The 18,546-nt window shown below is 29.4% G+C and overlaps 1 protein-coding gene across 2 annotated transcripts; it reads left to right on the plus strand.

Annotated features, from left to right (window-relative positions):
- Positions 1 to 498: 498 nt before the first annotated feature.
- Positions 499 to 18,336, plus strand: LOC107446097 (uncharacterized). Of its 2 annotated transcripts, none has more exons than XM_016060653.5 (2): positions 499 to 691; positions 14,853 to 18,336. In XM_016060653.5, exon 2 carries the CDS (start codon positions 14,856 to 14,858, stop codon positions 18,177 to 18,179), a length of 3,324 nt encoding a protein of 1,107 aa, XP_015916139.3. In that variant the 5' UTR covers positions 499 to 691; positions 14,853 to 14,855; the 3' UTR covers positions 18,180 to 18,336. The 2 variants fall into 2 exon arrangements, with proteins under 2 accessions (XP_015916139.3, XP_015916142.3); XM_016060656.4 differs by lacking the exon at positions 499 to 691 and adding an exon at positions 2,686 to 2,749.
- Positions 18,337 to 18,546: the final 210 nt, after the last annotated feature.

Raw genomic sequence — 18,546 nt, forward strand, 5'->3', positions numbered from 1 at the left:
CTCCAACTGCTCATACAGCTGCCACTATTTACTTTTTGCTTCGAATTTATCACCCAAACAAACAGGGAATTACCTTCCCCATATCCCCAATTCCTACGTCATACCGTAATTTTGAATTGACTAACTTTGGATTGACCGAATTTTATGACGTATTCTATTACAAGCATTTAATTTTTCAAAACAAAATTAAAAATTTTAAAAAATGAATCATATCGAGTCACTCTACTCCTATAACAAGTGAAATTTCAAGGCTATTTCATTTTTTCCATCGTGAATCATTGCGTGTTATTTTTAACGTGCGTGAATTATAAATGTATAGATCGAACTCATAATTTTTTTTAATAATTGTGAAAACTATTAAGTTAATAATAATTCTTCCTTTGAAAGAATAAAGCAACATGGTATGGTCATGATGTCGCAATGAAGTTTATTAGTTCTTATATTTATTTATGAACAGGTGTCTACTGTAGGTGAGTCGATATTTATTACTAAGAACTCATTCTGGATCTCAAAAGAACGCGCATTGCTTGTGGGAATCAAGTTCAAAAAACTTAAAAGGATATGAGTTTACAACTACAAATCAGAACTAAAATTATCGATGGTTATTTTTATAAAATCGTTCACGACACGTTCTCCGACTTTTTAAAGAAACGTAGCCGAGAAAATTCTTTAAATTTTTCCTAAACCCGTGGTAAGTAATGTAAATAAATATATTTATTGCAATAATATTTTTTTTAACAATATAATCATATGTTTTGGCAAAAAGCCATTTTTTGACCATTGAAAATTACAAATCAGCATTAAGCTTATAGATGGTTATTTTTAATAAAAAATCGTTTGCAAAATGATCTATGACTTTTAAAGATATGTAGTCAAGAAAATGCTTTTCCTAAACACACGGTGAATAATGTAAGTAATCATATTTTAACAATAATAATTTTTTTAACAATATAACAATATGTTTTTGCTGAAATTACATAGCACCAACTTTGTTTTCTTTTTTAAATAAATAAATTAAATTAAGTTATTTAACTTCAAAACATGCCAGATTTCATATAACTTTAAAAATACACAATACGCTTTTTTAAATGAAACAATTGTAAAGTAGTTTGTTAAATGTTGTGTTTCTTTTTTTCTTCTTCTTAAATCCCGTTAAAATTCATGAATTCTGTTTTACTCACAGAATTAAGGAAATAGATAGATTTGCAAATTTAATTGAATTTAATTGTTCTAGTATGTGTACAATAGAAAGTATTTGACAAAATAATAAATCGAAATATCGTAATTAAAGAAAAAATGCAATTTTTCTGTCCTCATGCATAATTCCAACAATGATAAATATTGATAGAAATTTCTAGTAATAATACTTTACTAGATATATGACAGTGCTTTATTGTAATAGAAATCATCAACCCGCCTTTCTACTTTTCTTAGTTCTATCCTTTATATAGAATAAGAATAAAATTAGATTAATTTGCAAGTTGATATTTAATTTTATTAGTATTTATTTAATCATCATATTATACGTACTATAGAAAGTCTGAAAGAAATTGAGTTCCAATATAGAAAAAAACTAAAATTATATAACAAATATTAAAAACATTATTTTAGAAAAAGTCAAAATTACATTTAAAAAACTGAACGTGTTACTTTATTTAATTTAAAAAGGGAAGCCAGAGCTCCATCAGAGAAATAATAAACTAATGGACAGATTGAATTTTTTAAAGGTACAAATGAATTTTTAAACATAAATGACTCGGTGATTTTTTCCCCTATCTACTCAAACTCATCTTAATAATGTTTTAACAATATAACCATATGTTTTGGTCAAAATAATATGATTTAGATCAATAAATGAGCATCGATGGTTACTTTTTATAAAATCGTCTGCAAATGACTTTTTAAAAAATATGTAATCAAGAAAATTCTTTCGGTTGATCAAATAATGTAATGATCAGCAATGTAAATAGTATATTTCATCTTAATACATAATATATATTTTTTATTTAATACAGGATAACAGAATAAATGAATCATGACAGAATCATCCCCTCAGCGAAGTTAGAATAATTTCATTATGATATTTATATGATATATAGTTAACATAATAATCTTAAAAACAGAAAACAATTTAATCTTTATTTTATTAAAAATAATTTCAACAAAATCAATCAATCATCATCATAAATCTCTTGCATCCCATTTTTAAGTAAGAAAATGAGGTTAAATAATTTGCTATGGAAAATATTTTAACACTTTTTATTGTATAAATTTTATTAATTTAATAGTTATTTATTATAATTATTCGCATGTTATTTCCAAAAAATATTCTTTAATACAACTTACAAGAATTTTGTTCTACTTTACCGAAAAGGTTTTAATTTCATAATTGTTTTCTGAGAATACTGTTGAATGACTTTTTCCTTTGTTGTTTTAATTCGATTTTTTCTGAAAAGTAGTAACCTATATTTTCGAAATTGAATTATTTTTCTCAGTGATTTGCAATCGTTTAAAAACATGAATCGGCTTTTCCAGAGAATTTTCATTCATTTGCATCATATCATTTCTAGACAACAGACATCTATTTTTTTTATTTTTTTTTTATTCCACATGCGATTTATTCACAATTTTTTGTTGCTGTTCAGAATATTTGAACAACTTGTTTATCTCTTTTTGAAGTACTTCTTTGAAGGTTCTGTTGTATGTATTTGAAGATTAGACAGATATTTGTAAGCACGTTCATACTTAGGTAATTAGTTTAGATATATGTCTAGAAAGTTATATATTAAAAATAAAGATGAATAAAAGTTTTTTTTTTAAATCTGTGGTATGCATGTAATCGTGATAACTTATTTTTTGTGATAACGTTTGAATCATCTTTTTAGCCCTTTTTAAATATCATTTCTTATTTATTTAAATTTGAATGTTAGTCATAGGCGTGCCGTGAAAGGGGTACACTTTTTGTTTATGGAAAACTGTTAGTCTATTTTAAATTTTGTGCATACATTTATATATGAATTTACATGCAAATGAAAAATAAATATGCACTTGTATATAAAACTTAAAATGAGCGAGCCGTTTTCTAAAAACAAGAAGTGTGCCCCCCCCCCTCACGTTACTCCTGTGATTTTAGTAACTGTATTTAATAATTAATTTTTATTTTCTTGTATATTTTCATTTTAAAACTTGTCTTTAGTTAAAATCGGGAATAAGTTACACAGAAAAAAAGTAATTATTTGAAGTGAAAATATTTGTGCATGTTTGTTTAGTGAGAAGTTATACATATTTATCTATCTTTTTTCAATATTTGTCAAATTACTTTAGAAAGCACAGTTGAGCATCGAGCTATAATATGTGGACTGTAAAAAAATTGCGAACGATATAAGTACAGGCACTTTGGGTGTATGATCTGTAAAATCCATTTTATCGGAAAATCCATCCGTTAAATATTATAAAGTAATCTTCACAGTAATATTTATCTAATTAGAGTGATTTTACGGTAATTATTACTGTAAAAATTATGGCATATCAGATTATTTTTTCCGTAACATGTTCCTGTAAAAATAGTTCTTACGGCAAAAAGTACCGGTACCCTAAGTGCCGATACTTTTTACCGGAATTTGATCCAGAATTTTATTACAGTGTAGCTCGGAGGAATCCAGAAACATTAAATAAATGCAATATTTTCACAGAAACCTTTTTTGAAAGGGTGAAACACCTTTTCTTTAATTGAAAGTAAAAAAACTTTCATTTACACCTCTGAAACAAAGAAACATACTTTGGAAAACAATGAAAAATATTTCTTTGTTATGATTAAATTTTTCACTTTTTCAACTAAGTTTCGCTTACACTTCCCTGGTGAACAATAGATAATGGAAAATAGTTTTTTTTTTATCAAAATACTCAACATAAGGCTTAGAAGTACAATATATACATCTTCTATTTTATTTTTATTACAAATAAATGTCAAAAAATAAATATAAGCATCGCATGCATTCTCATGCCATAGTTTCTATTTACACTGCTGGACAAAATTAAGAGATGGAAAGCATTTTCGCACATTCATTCGCACATGCAAGATACCCGCACACCGCTCCATGTGTTTGATAATGGTTCCGTGAATGCCCATAGGTACAGGCAGGAGGTCCTAGAGCCCTATGTGCGTCTTTTCAGGGGGGCAGTTGGCTCTGAGTTTATTTTTATGGACGACAATGCGCAACCACATCGGGCTCTCATGGTTGATGAGTATCTGGAAAGCGAGGATATTCAACGAATGGATTGGCCAGCCAAATCCCCTGACCTGAATCCTATTGAACATGCTTGGGATGCTCTTGGGAGAGCTATTGCGATGCGCCAACCTCCCCCCAGAACCATTCTGGAGTTAAAAATTGATCTGGTGGAAGAATGGGAGGGTCTTCCACAAGTCCTCCTTAACTCCCTTATTAACAACATGCATACTCGTTGTGCATGCTATCTGTCTGTCAGGGGTGACCATACACCATACTAGAGGCAACACACACTGTACAAGCCTCACTTTTCTTGTTATCTTTTATCCTTAAGTTCAGACTACATTGGATTTATAGGCAATAGGTCTTGCCAGTGTATGGCACTTTCATTTTTGTCTTGCATACTTTATTATCATGGAATAAGCCATATCCATACCAAATTTCATATATTTAAATTCATTATTTTTTGAGATATTTGGGAAAATGTCTTCCATCTCTTAATTTTGTCCACCAGTGTAGATACCAGGTAATTAAACAATCGATTGTAAGAATTTGTTTATCTTTTAACATTGGTGGAAACTGTCTTAGTATGAAGCTATGAAGTCAGTTTATTATTCCTTTCCTTTCAAATTTGCTTGTTTTTATTAACTTACAAGTAATGTTTGTCTAATAAAATTAATTTTTTAACTATACTCACCTGATATCTTTAAAAAAAAGATATTAAAATAATATGTGAAATAATAAAATTTAAGTATCATGTAGAAAATGATATTCGAGTAAGATGTTTCAAAAAACTTTATTCAAATAACGTATTATAAAATTTAAAAAAATTAAGACACAGCAAAATTGTATTTAAGTAACATTCTTTGAAAAAAATCTTATTCAAGTAATACGAAGACATGAGATTTTGGTAACATACTTAGGAAAAAAATACCTAGGGAACATGTTTTTTTTTTTTTTTTTTTTTTTTTTTAAACTATATTCAAGTAATACATACGACGAAATGAAATTTTGGTAACATACTTTGGAAAAGGATACCGAAAGAACATGTTTAAAAAAATTATATCCGTTCCATAAAAACTATATTATAATTATATTCAGATTTAGATATAGTCATTTATTTTTAAATTGTTAGAGAAATACTAAGCCGATTATTGTGTTATTTTAAATATCTAGATTCAATTTAATTAATAATCTAAATGCAATTTATAGTCAAATTCCGAGAATTGTGGCAATATAATGATAATAAGCCACATTTTCAAAAATGCTCAGGAGAGCATTTTTTAAAAACGGTTTTAGTGAAAATCACCATGATTTTCAAGTAGGCAATTGGGTTTTTCTGTGTATTGTGATGTTATCCAGTGAAAATTCTGGAAACATAAACAGTACTTATCGGGAAACAGTACTAAGGAAGAGATTGATATAAATATTACTCCTTTGAAAAAACGTTTGGATTGCCTTTAGCCTTTCAGATGCTTAAACAAATATCACAAAATTGACATAATTACAATCTATATCAAAATCACCTGCATAAATGTACTTTATAAATGCATAAAAAGTTTAATGAATTAAATACTTAAATCTCAAAAATGCAAAAAAAGAAGAAAAAAATAGAAATAGTTACATTTTTATTTTAATTTTGTAACTCCCCTTTTGAAAGAAATTGCCTTTGATAGCAGCAATTAACTATTTCCTACTTGAAAATCCAATTATTAGTACAAAAATCTAATTTTCAATGTAAATATTCATATGGAATTTTCATACATGTGCAGATAATTAGATTTGAATTTATATTTCTTGCTATGATTTGAAGTATAGCTTTAATTAAGTTTCATATAAGTAAATAGACATAATTCAATTTATTAAGTAAAATTTAAAGAAAAGTTTAATTTTTCTCGAAGTAGATTTTTCAATCAAATAATTATGTCTCATCTTCTCTCCTTCAAGGCATTCTCCGCGACGCATAAAATAAGGAGAATATTTTGACAAAAAATAGCCACTGAACTTAATTTTGAAAATGATATTTAAAAGAATATTTAACTTGTTTTTAAGAACCGTTTTATTAGTTCAATTACTGATGTTGAAATCGAGTGATTTCATTTAAAATAATTTGCTCAACTTAAAATTTAAATCATTTTAATATTGATTTAATATTTTCCTCTAAAAGAGTGTGCATATTTAATTTTAGAATAAAAAAGCTTTTGATTTTTACTTCAGGAATAGTTAATATTTAAAAGCGTTAAATGCATTTTGAATGTTTAAATTTATTGCTATATTTATTTAAAGGGATTATTTTTCTATTCTAAGAAATAGGAAAATAATAGTTTGCCTGTAGGTAATTTAAATATTTTAAAATCCTTGTCTTTTCTAAAATGCTATATAATTACATAGCCAAATAAATTAGTTTAATCTTAATAGATATAAAAGTCAAAAATTATTTTCCTTGGGGAAGAACATTTTGTTTTTATTTTAAAGTTACCCTGTGGTCATGATTCTTTTCTTTCTCTTATACATAGATCTAACAATTTCTATTAAGATGAAGCTCCTTTCTCTTATACATAGATCTAACAATTTCTATTAAGATGAAGCTCATTCCTCCTTAATAATAGATATGTGATACGTTATTTTAAGTAATACAGATTTCTGAAGGAGAAAATTAATTTCATTTCTAAATTAAAACAGTCTTATACCATAAATATTATTATTAAAATACTGTTTTCCTTGGTTAAAAACATTTTGTTTTTATTTTAAAGTTTCCCTATGGATATGCTTTTCTTTCTCTTATACATACTCGTAGTTCAAACAATTTCTATGATGATAAAACTAATTCACCGTTAATAATAGATACGTGATACATTAGTTTAGTGGAAATAGATTTCTGAAGGAGATATATGTTTACATTTCTAAGTTAAAACAGTCTTATACGACAAGTATTATTTTTTTTAAAAAAATTTTCCTAGGTTAAAAGCATTTTATTTATAACTTAATGTAAATTTTTATGTAAAGGAAATTTACATTTCATATAAATCAAAAACAAACAGTCGACAGATAAGACTTTTTTTCTTCTTTTTTTTTTCTGTAGCAGGCAAACGTTTATTGTAAGAAAACTTTTAAACATGTTGTATCTTAATATTGAAATTCGCTTCTCCTTTTAGATGTTGACAAGTTAAACCATGTTACTGAGTGAATTAATCTTTATTAAACCTTACAACCTGTTCAATTTGAACGGATACTCAGTTGAATTTACCTAAACCTAACCCAAACCTAAAATAGTTACAGTAAATGTTATTGTTATGCTTCAACGTTGAATAAAACTTTTTGAGAATGTAATGCAAATTATATGACAGGGCACGCTTTTTGAAGTTATACTTCTTATGCGACTTCCAACAAGGTTGCGTTAAACGTTTAACGCTACATTTTTATTGGCCGGGAAATCACGTGGTAGGATCCAGTTTTCCCTCATTCATTTCCATATTGTTTTGGTTCTCACTAGCATAAAAATTATAAAAGTCATAAAAGTATTGTTTTTCTATAAATATTTTTTTAGTTTGATTTGATACACATATAATTTAATAGGATAGTATTTTTTATTTTCAAATTTAGTGGATAACAATTGTAAAAAATGAGTGAAAACAATCCCACGGACTCTGCGACGTCTCTTGTGAATATCAATTGATTGTTAGATTTTCTCTTTTGAAATTACATTATGACGCATTCACATACGTTATTAATACAAATACATTTTCCATGGTGAGACGATGAGGCAACCACAAGCACTTCCACTGGTTCAAGAGGTCCACGAGGGAAAAATGTACAATATTACCGTTATTACAGAGCACGGAAGCGAGCGGAGCAGGAAAAAGAGTCGTTGAATAGAACTAGTGATCCTTCTACGACTGCTGATTCTTCTACAATTAACGTCGAAGGTTACGAAATTTAACTTCTTCCGCGCGGATGGACTCCACGCACTATTTTTTTTGCTCATACTGTTTCGTTGTTTGATGGTTAAGGGATAAATGACTCTGAGCAGCCACTGTAATGGATTAGGGTTCAATTCTCAGTGGCGACTTGAAGATCATCCAGCTTCAGATCGAGGGGTACCAGCTTCTCTGGGTCATTGTACGCAATTGCAACAGTTATGCAGAATGTCACGAAATTGCGTAACGTAAAGCCTCTATGGAACTCCACGTACGCAATGGATTGTAACAGGAATGCTTTATTTTGCACTTTTTTGTTAAAGCTCTGAGTAGCATATTTAATAACCTAAACAATAAGTATCAATAAGGTATTATAGAAAGTAACACAAAAGGAGTTTAAAGAGGCAGAATATGGTTTATAGAATATCATGGTTTATAAAATTCTTTTTTTTTCTACACATATGTGAACCAAGGTTCAATACTGGGTCCATAACTGATAGATTCATATCTGATTCTAGATATGCGCTAACTTGGTGCTGACAAAATATGAAGACTTCTTGTGTAAAAATTGATGACCCACAAATTCATAAATTAAACAAATGTTTTTGCGACAAATACTGTAGAGATGCGTGGCTACTTATGGAAATGAACCAGTATAATGTTGCCGCCCCTCAACTGAGACTCGTACTCGTATTACTTTATAATTACAATTTATAAAAAATGCTTTTTTAAAAAAAATATCCAATGATATCAATCTCGATTTTCCACCCCCACTCTTTGCGGGAAACTATAAAATCTGAAATATAAATCCTTATTTTTCTTATGGCAGATTTGGATTCTACAGAAAAAGTAACCCCAATGAATCTATAGGTTTATGCATTTTTCTTCACAGAGGGTGCTGTAACGGCAAAAAATTAAATAGGATACAAGGTGTATAAAATATTGGTATTTCAAGACCCGTCCGATTAAAAAATAAATAAATAAAAAAAAAATCGATATTTTCGTTTTCAAAAATTTTTTTTTTAAGAAAATCGATCAAAAAAATTTGTGTTTATTGTTTTGTTCTTAATCTGATGGCTCTCGAGATTCTCCATTTTACATAACTTGTACCTTATTTAAATTTTCTCGGTTATAACGCCATCTGTGAAGCAAATTGCATAAAGAGTCATTTTTTCTGGAGAATCCGAATCTGCAATAAAAAAATAAGAGTTAACTCTTCAGATTTCGAAGTTGGGGGAGGTGGAAGATCGAGTTTGATATCTTTGGATAACTCAAAACGTTTGACCGTTTCCAGACTCTTTTTACACCCTGCAAATATATTTTTTTACATTAAAGGGGGGAAATTTTTATAATATATGGGTCATCACTATTTACATAGGAGATCTTCAAATATTCGCACTAGCAGACGTTTCATTAATCCCATTTACGTAACCCCCCATTCCATAAAGTTAACCATGAGAGATATTCGTAACTTTTCTAGCCAATAAATCAAATGTAAAGTTTAAATTTATCTGAAAACATCCTCCATTCGCTTTATTTTTGATCTAGGATTCCCCTTAGCGTTTGAAAATCTTCCAAATGAAAAAATGCCCACCTTTTTGAACGTATAACAAAAACTTTCCTTTGTGTTTCTGAAGCGTCAACAATAACTCGTAATCATCATCTAAAGATAGTTCAATTTAGTACTGAAGTAGTTTCGAATGCTGTGATGTAAATTAAGGGAAATGATGCCTTTTATTTATTTAAACTCAAATGAAGTTTTTAAAGAAAAAAAAGCAAAACAGAATAATATAAAAAGGAAAATTACCTTAATTGCAATTTTATTCTACTTATTAAAATTCATCTCATTCTCAACTCATTGTTAACAACAAAATATATTTCAATCATACTCTGCTAGATTCAGATTCGAACTCCGACCTTCTTGATTAAAATCATCATACGTTATTTCGCTGAACAAAATTTAAATGAAAAGTAAAATGTTTCATAATAAACAATCTATGAATGCTTACATATTATCAAAAAATTTTATTTCCAAGATTACTTCGTGCAGTGACATATTGAGAGCATTTATAAAAAAGGATTTCTTTTTATTCTCAGTTTCCATTTAGTGGAGTGCTGTCCAATTAGTATAGTGAGTTAAGTCTTCACTGGTTAAGGTCAGGATTCGATTCCCCTACATTAAGGTAGTTTTTTTGAAGGCTCCGTCGTAATATGAAATGATGCTTTTTTGCGAATAATATGCTATTTTTATAACTGCTGTGAGTTTGCAACTCCTGACTGTTTGGTCAAGTTTAGTCTATCAAAAGCCAGCTCTGTTTACGCTTATTTTGAAAATGGCGCAAAACGTCAAGATATAGAAAAACCACAGTTTTAAGAAAATGAAAGAGTTTGTGGTCTAATTTTTTAATATTTAAAAACTTACTCCAATGCTGCATTACCTGAGCTCATAAAAATGTGCAGAAACTGAAATATCGCCAAACTGGCGATTTTTAAGAAAGTATAACAATTTTTAAAATATTTGAGCTATTTATCTGTTCTAAAGCTCAGATAATTCTTCATGGCAAGATTTAATAATAAAGATAGTTTAAAATCATTATGTGTTAAAGACTGTTTTCTGATCCTGAGTGTACTTACTCCAATCTTGTCTTTGAGGTTTGAATCCGGTCTTAGAAGCAGTTTGCCCAGTAGTCCATTCGCCCAACTGTCAAATTTCTTCTGTATGTAACAGGAGTGAACTTAGTTAACCGTGAAGAGAGAACTTAACTCCAGTACCCCATTCGCCTAACACATTAAAATCATATTAATCTTCAATCAAGGGGAATTATAACTTAGGATTTTTCCCTTTTTTTAAGATAAAAGAACTGCTTTTTTGAAAAGAGTGGTTTATCTTCCCTACAGGAATCTTAGATTATTATCTATTAAAATTAAATCTTTTTTAATACATTAAGCCTATTATTTTTATGATGCCGGAATACATTCTAATACAATATCCTCGGTGATTTCAAAGTTGGAGAATTTCATGCAAAGTTACGGAGGCCGGGTGATTACTATCAACAACAGTCTAATCTAAATAAAATTAGTATAGAGTGGGCATGTAGCAATATTGTTTTCGAATTATCATTAGGGATGATCCCAGACCGCTGCCCATTAGTGTACTGTAGTTCTAGTGTGGCGTCAACAACCAAATAAAAATCAGTTAATAGTACGAATTGCGTTTTAAATAATTGTGCCGGCAGAAGGTTACTAATAAAAAGCCATATTTATAAACACTAAATTTTTTGTATAAAATTTTTTTAATAATATGTATTACTCAAAACCGCCATTTTGAATATTATTCTAAAAAAAATTTCGAAAATGAAATAATAACTAGTTTTATAAAGATCACAATTTATTTACACCCTGTTCTTAAAGCAACATTTATCTGACGAGTTAAATTTTGAAGTAATAATTTATAATAACTCATAAAAAATAAGTCATAATGAGGTATAAGACCATTTACAAAGGCGTTAGCCATCGTAGCTAAAGTGAGCAGTGAACCAAAAAAAAAGAAGAAAATATTTAATAAAGTAAAATATATCCCCCTGAATATATTTTGTTCTAATCATCGAACTTTAATTTCCCAAGAACAGTGCAACCAATTTTGTTTAAATTATATACATGTGTACTTTCTATTTTAAATTACGGAAATAAAAAAATAATAACAATAATAATGTAAAAATTTGCTAACTTTAAAATTCAAAAATTTTTGTGGATTATAAAACAATAAGAAACAGCAAAATTAATTTTAAAAAAACTTTTTTGTATAGAATTAATTACTTTGCGATCAACGAAATGGGTGACCCTATTTTTCGACTACTCTCCTACATACGGGATTGCAATAATATTTTCCGGATTACAGATCCCCAGTCCGATAGAATGATAAAAAATCTCGAAAGAAGCTATTTTTATTCAGAGATAGTAAGTTTTTTCGGGTGATTTCGTAGCTAAATTAATTTTTAGCGCTATTAGAATATTTTGAGTTAAACTTTCGAACCATTAAATTTTAATAAACCATTTAACCATTGATTAAAACGTGAAAACCTGATCACGAAAACAAACGTTACACAGGTTAATATCTTTTTCTTTTCTTTTTGGCTCACTGTAAAACGAACTTTTAACATCTGAAAAGCAGCTATAATGCATTCTCTACTGCCCGATAGTTCTATAATACCCAGTTTCTTGAAGTAAATAATTTCTTCGAGTAAATAATTAATAAATATTAACAACAATCATAGTAGCAATTTCATTTTATTTTCTAATCCATTCTTTCATTTTTTTAAATAATTAAAAACCTATAGATATGATATTTAATATTTCTGTATTATTTCCCTGCACTTTAAATGTAAAATTTAGAAAAATTAAATAAATCTAGTAAATATCAGATTTTTGATTAAATTAATCTTTTTAAGTAATTTATTTCTCATTCTTTTAGCTGAGAGCAAATATAATAACTGTTTATTTACAAATTAAATTTTCAAACTAATGAAATGCAATTATTTGTCACGAAATACATTCGAATAATTTTTGTATTCAAATGAATCAGTGATTTTGAGCATTAGCCATTTGTCAGTTGGAAACAATGGTGAAACGTAATTTACACTTAATAATAGCGTTCCTGCGTGCATTAATATAACATTAATTACTAAAGGGATGTCAAAAGAGATTGCAATTATAATCTTTATAAATTATTCTAGTGCTTAATTCGGAAAGTCATCCATTATTAACTGATGAGATGCTATTTCCAATCACGTTGATATGGTAACAGTTAACAAAACTTTCACTTTACGTTTTAATATGAAAATTGTCAGTGTGCTTAAATCTTTCGTATTATGAATAAGTAAAAACATTAAACTAAATCTGTACTGCATAATGTTGGTTCAGCTTAATGCTCCGAAACATTTTTTTTTCTCTTCGTCTAAAAAAGGTTACTCCATTTATGAAAAGTTAATGATAGTTTTAAGTTTATTAATTTTGAATTATATTTCTTTTGTTTTATGAATAGTATTCAAGCTAAAAGTATAAATTTCGGAAAATTTGTAGGAAAAAAGATGAAGAAGTATTTGAGATAAAACTAACTACTCAGTTTTAGTGAAGAGTGCTTTGTCATGACCGCCTAGTATAAAATTTCCAAGAATCCTTTTCAAAAATGTACTATGAGAGTTGCAAATTAATAAAGCAAAGAAAAAACAAAAACGCCATCGAAATCAAAAGAATCACTACTAAAGAAGGTAAGATTATAACAATCAAAGCCCGTTTTATTACCGCAGTTAACAAAGAGGATTTTAATTTTAATTGAAAGAAACACCTCCGAGAAACTGCTTTTGATGTTCTCATCTCGCCTTCCTCACCGACAGATTTCAATGACGTTTTTGTTTCTTTCTTTCTTAAATATTAATTTGCAGCGTGCCTACTTTTGCTAAATTCAATATTGACACAATTCAAAAAAATTCTATATATATTCGGTGACCATTACGAAGTACTCTATAACTATTTAATTCAGGAATTGTTAAATATATAGTGACAAAGTGAATGTTATTATATTCAAATATAAAGCCGTCAATACTGATTTGAGATTAAAATTAAACTTGGCAGGCCGATATATGAGATGATTCTTCTTCGTTAGATAAGGTATTGTCTTTTTTTGGTTGATTTTGTTTTCATAATTTTAAATGTTACAAGTTATTGGATTTTTAAGAAGCAGAATTTTTTCTTTTTTGGCAGTAAAAAAATTATTAATTTGTATGCTACTTTTAATATATTTTTCTTTTAGAATAAATTATATAAGATTTTTTCAAAATCACATTTATAAACACATATTGCGGCCTTTAAACAAACATTTTTGTTTTAAATCCTACTATTAAAAAAAAAACTATAGTATTGTCCACTTAAAAGAAGAAGAAAAATCATTTTAACCATTTTTAAAGCCTGGCTAAGATTTTTTTTCCTTTGAAGGAAATCTAGGTAATTCACACTAGATTATTATGGATTTCCTTGCTTTAAAAAAAAAGAACTTAATTTAAATCTAAGGAAAGTAGGTAAATTGAAAACAAAATCATATTTATAGGGAAATCTTATTATCGTTATTTAATTTAAGCTCGCAATTTTTTTTAAGCTAACTTTCTCCTTTTGGGAGTTAGCCATTAAGAAAAAAACTTTTTTGAAATATTGGCAACCCAATAATTGAATTATTAGAATTTATTTTGAAAAAATAAGATATTAGTGTCGACTTTAATAATACATTACAGTTTTAAATCTTTTTAATATCAGAAGGGAAGATTTAACAAATAAAATTTTATTATTATGCAGAGTGGATTACCGAAATGCCTCTCTTAATATATTATTTTAAAATCAAAAATGAAATCAAAAAAGTATATAAGTTAGGGATCACAAATTTATATTATATTATTAGAGATTTTAATTTATACCAATTTAATTTATATTATTAGATATTTTGAAAACATGTTTCCTTTTCGCTTAAATAGTCATTTGTGACTCCTAATGAGTGTAACTTTTTTTACTTGATTTTGATAAAAATTATAAAAATTATTCTTTAAAAGCGGTGAATAAAGAAACATTCTGCATAATTTTGTGTATAAAATGAGAAAAAAAAACATGTTTTTATTAGATTTATCTTTAAAATTGTTTCTTAATGGCTTCCCTTTTTTTTCAGCCAATGTCTTTGAAAGTTGCTGAGCTGAAACAGAGTCTTAGTTTTAGAAGTCTAAGGCTGATGGAGTGGAAAGATTCCCAAAATTCTAGTTTGAGGTCTTTTTCTGATTCAGAAACAGTTATTAGTAGTAGTCGTCCGACGACAGAGGAATTCACAAAATCGAAAAGCAAATCCGAAACGAATCTTATTTACCCGACAAGAAATAAAACAGAAGATCGAAGCTATGACATTTTAAAACATTCCTCCTATTTTGATTCATTTTTTTCAAAATCAAAGAAATCAGACATCGCCAGTGAACTGAAAAATATAAATACTGATTTTAGAAAAGCAACTTCACATAAAAGTGAAGCACTAATTCATCATGACATTTCCAACAATGAAAAATTGAATCTTCAAAGCAATGTAGTGTCTCCGAGTGTTTTAAATGAAAAAAACATTGTGAACATAACTACAGAAAATAACTCAAGCACAAATCATAACACATCTACAATGGAACTACCGAATTCGAGTCCATATCCAGTTTTAGAAGGCGAAAAAAATTCAGGATCAAAAACTGAACTTATCCTTGGGGAACCAAGGTGTTTAACCCTAAAGAAGAATGATGCAGATCCGTTCCTAACAGATGATCCTTTAATGTTTGAACCAGACTTTGAGGACGACAACAGAAGTTCTAATAATAAGCCAGCACTTCCCAAAACAGTTGAACGTAAGATAGACAAGTTCATAGGTGATATGTTTGTAGATGAAGATGAAATAAGTTCAACTAAAAAGAAAGGATTGTCGATAGATAGAGAAGAAGGAGAACTCACACCCGAAGCACCCCACAAATCTTCAGACTTGAATAAGGCAAAAGAGCCAAGTTTCAGTGAGAAGAAAGCTACCCTTGAGTTCTTCAACAAAATAAACGAATGCTTGAGAGAACTTAACGACAAATGCAGGGAGTTCTACTCGTCATCTACCCCAGATTATTCGCTGGCCCATTTACAACGGACAATGGGAAATGTGGACAACATTAAAAGAAAACTTGCTTTTCTTATAAAATCTAAAAATACTGAGAAAGGAGAAAAAGATAAAGAAAACAAGAAGGAGCATAGAAGCCACTCCAATTTGAGATTACAGTCCGAACGTCTTGCTAAATCTAGCTCTACAGTGAATGATAATAAACGAGAACATGATAAACAAGAACAGAGCTCCAGTTTGAAAAATGATGTCGAAGAATTATATCGCCAACTGAAAGAAAACCGTGAGAAAAGGTATTCTGAAAATATTTCGAGGCATAGTCATCGACGTGAAAAGCGCAGTCGGGATAAACCTTCACAAGCTGATCTCCTTAACAGGAAGAAAATAAGTATATTAGAAAAACTGGGTACTAAACAGGAAATAGAAAGAGTGCAATCGCTGTTCAAAAGACAAATGAATTTAATTACTCAGCATGTTATTCAGAAAAAAGAAATCGATAAAAGGCATGTATCGAACCAAAATGAAACTCAGAGAAGAAGGCGAAGACGATATCATTCTCATTCACAAGACGAGCTAGAAACAGAGAAACCCCATGATAAGGCCAGTTTGAAGGAACTGAAGACGTTAGAAGATATGGAAGCATTCTTGGATTCATTAAAGAAAGATAAAATGCTGTGCGAGCAGTATATGAATGATCAAAAATCGAAAGGTATGTTAAAGTTCTCGTCCAGGAAAGAAAAACATGTCGTGCAAGACACGCCTCCTGTGCCATCCATTAAAGGATCAAGAGATTCAAAAGAAGCTATTAAACAATATTCAAACAAAGAAGTCTGTGATACTGTTATACAAAAGCTAAATAAAAATTTTCGAGAAGAAGAAATAAGGCCGAGAGTTGACGAAATTAAAACAAACGTGACAAAAAATACCACCACTGCTGCTGTATTAGATAACCTTACTCGTCATAAAAACGACGATCACTTCAAAAAGGTTGGTGCAATAAGTGATCCGAATCGTGATTCCCGTTTGAAAATGGACTTGATTAAGAGTACTGATCAAAAAGAATCAGAAAGCTCTATGAATGAAACCGAAAAACACAAGAAAACACATCATCGTTTAGATATCAACCTAAAGCCTGTTGACATAAATAAGGAGGAAATCAAAAAGAGAGAAAGAATTGAGCCCCATAAGTCAGAAGAAGCACAGAATATTTCTGCAGAAACAAAAGAAAATTCTAAACGGAAAAGGGAAGATTTATCAGACGCCAATTTAAAAAAATCAGAGAACGAAAACGAAGAAAAAAACAGCAAAAAACAAAAGGTCACCAAGTACCTCGCGGCACGGAGGTTATCGGATGAAAACCCAACTCCAACCGATTGCAACACACGAGATGTTAAAACTATAGTCAGTAACGCTGAATCGTTGGTTAAGGATTTACTATCCAGAAAAGTTGTTATTTTGGATGACAATGGGCTTGCAATGAATAACGAATTTTGTATAAAAGTCATAAACAATGAAGTTTTTTTGAAAAAAGTCAGCAATAAGCGGAAACGAAAACATAGTGGAAGAAGAGCTTTAAAGCCACAAAAAGCGAAAAATATGAAAAGAGATAATAATGATCAACCACCACACAAAGAAAAAGATGCTAAGCCCAAACCAGATGCTAAGCCTAATTCAGATGCTAAGCCTAATTCAGATGCTAAGCCTAAACCAGAGCAGGAGAGAATCGAGCCTAAATTAGATCCAGAGCCTGAAATAGATCCAGAAACTATCGATACTACATTAAATGAAATGGAGAATTTTTTGCAAGATCTTCGCTCAAAGAGGAAAGTTTGCGATGATGAAACCCGCCATCCACTCGAGCGCACCACTCAAAACAAAGAAATGAAATTCCTAGCCAGGATCCAAGCAAAGAGGAAGGCCAAGCTCATGGCATGCGTATCGGAGGGTATTTATTCAACAGAAAAAGAGGCCAAATTCTTGAAGGCCTTGGAAAAGCGAGATGATGTGTCAGAGTCTTCAGATGTTGAGACTCGCAAACATGCATTATTGGAAAAAATCAGAGCCGAAAAAGATGCCATAGCGGAGAAACCAAAAGCGAAACCAAATGATGACGATCCACTGAAAGAAGTGAAAGCATTTTTGGATATGATCAAGGAGGCCGAATCCGTCAACGATGAAAATGCCAAACAAGCTTACGTTTCTTTCTCCTTAAAACGCTCTGATGTAAAAAAATTGGAGCATTTGTCCACCGCTTCTATGTTAACTGAAGAATCCCAGAAATTTTTAAATAGCGTTCGATCTAAAATGAAGGCTAAAAAGGCACCTACTTCAGGCATCGGAGCTTTAATGAGGAAACCTGAATTGTAAAAACTATTTACCTTATATTTCTCATGAACTACGAACAATTTTTTCAGCAGTTATGCAGTGTTATAGTTTTCTTTTGTACACGGTGGTTATTTTTGGAGCAGAGACATTAATATTTTTTATAAGGCTTTGTACTGAAATAAATATTTTAAAATACAAACTATTAATGCAAGAATCTCAATCTTAAATTCATTACACTAAAATAAATGCAATGGCATTTATTTTTGTTTTGACTTGTAATGGATAAACTCGATATGTATATATGTTATGATTAAAGAAAAATAATTTGTTCATTATTAATAATTACTAAGGATTATTATTAATAACCGGTGATTATTAATAATATCCACGTTTTTTGGAAAGTGTGAAA

The sequence above is a fragment of the Parasteatoda tepidariorum genome, chromosome 3 (assembly GCF_982258835.1).
Source record: "Parasteatoda tepidariorum strain Cologne lab strain chromosome 3, Ptep-v5.0, whole genome shotgun sequence".
In the NCBI taxonomy this organism is placed as follows: Eukaryota; Metazoa; Arthropoda; class Arachnida; order Araneae; family Theridiidae; genus Parasteatoda; species Parasteatoda tepidariorum.

Coding starts and splice junctions, on each gene's coding strand:
- LOC107446097 (XM_016060653.5), top strand. CDS start 14,856: ATGTCTTTGAAAGTTGCTGAGCTGAAACAGAGTCTTAGTTTTAGAAGT.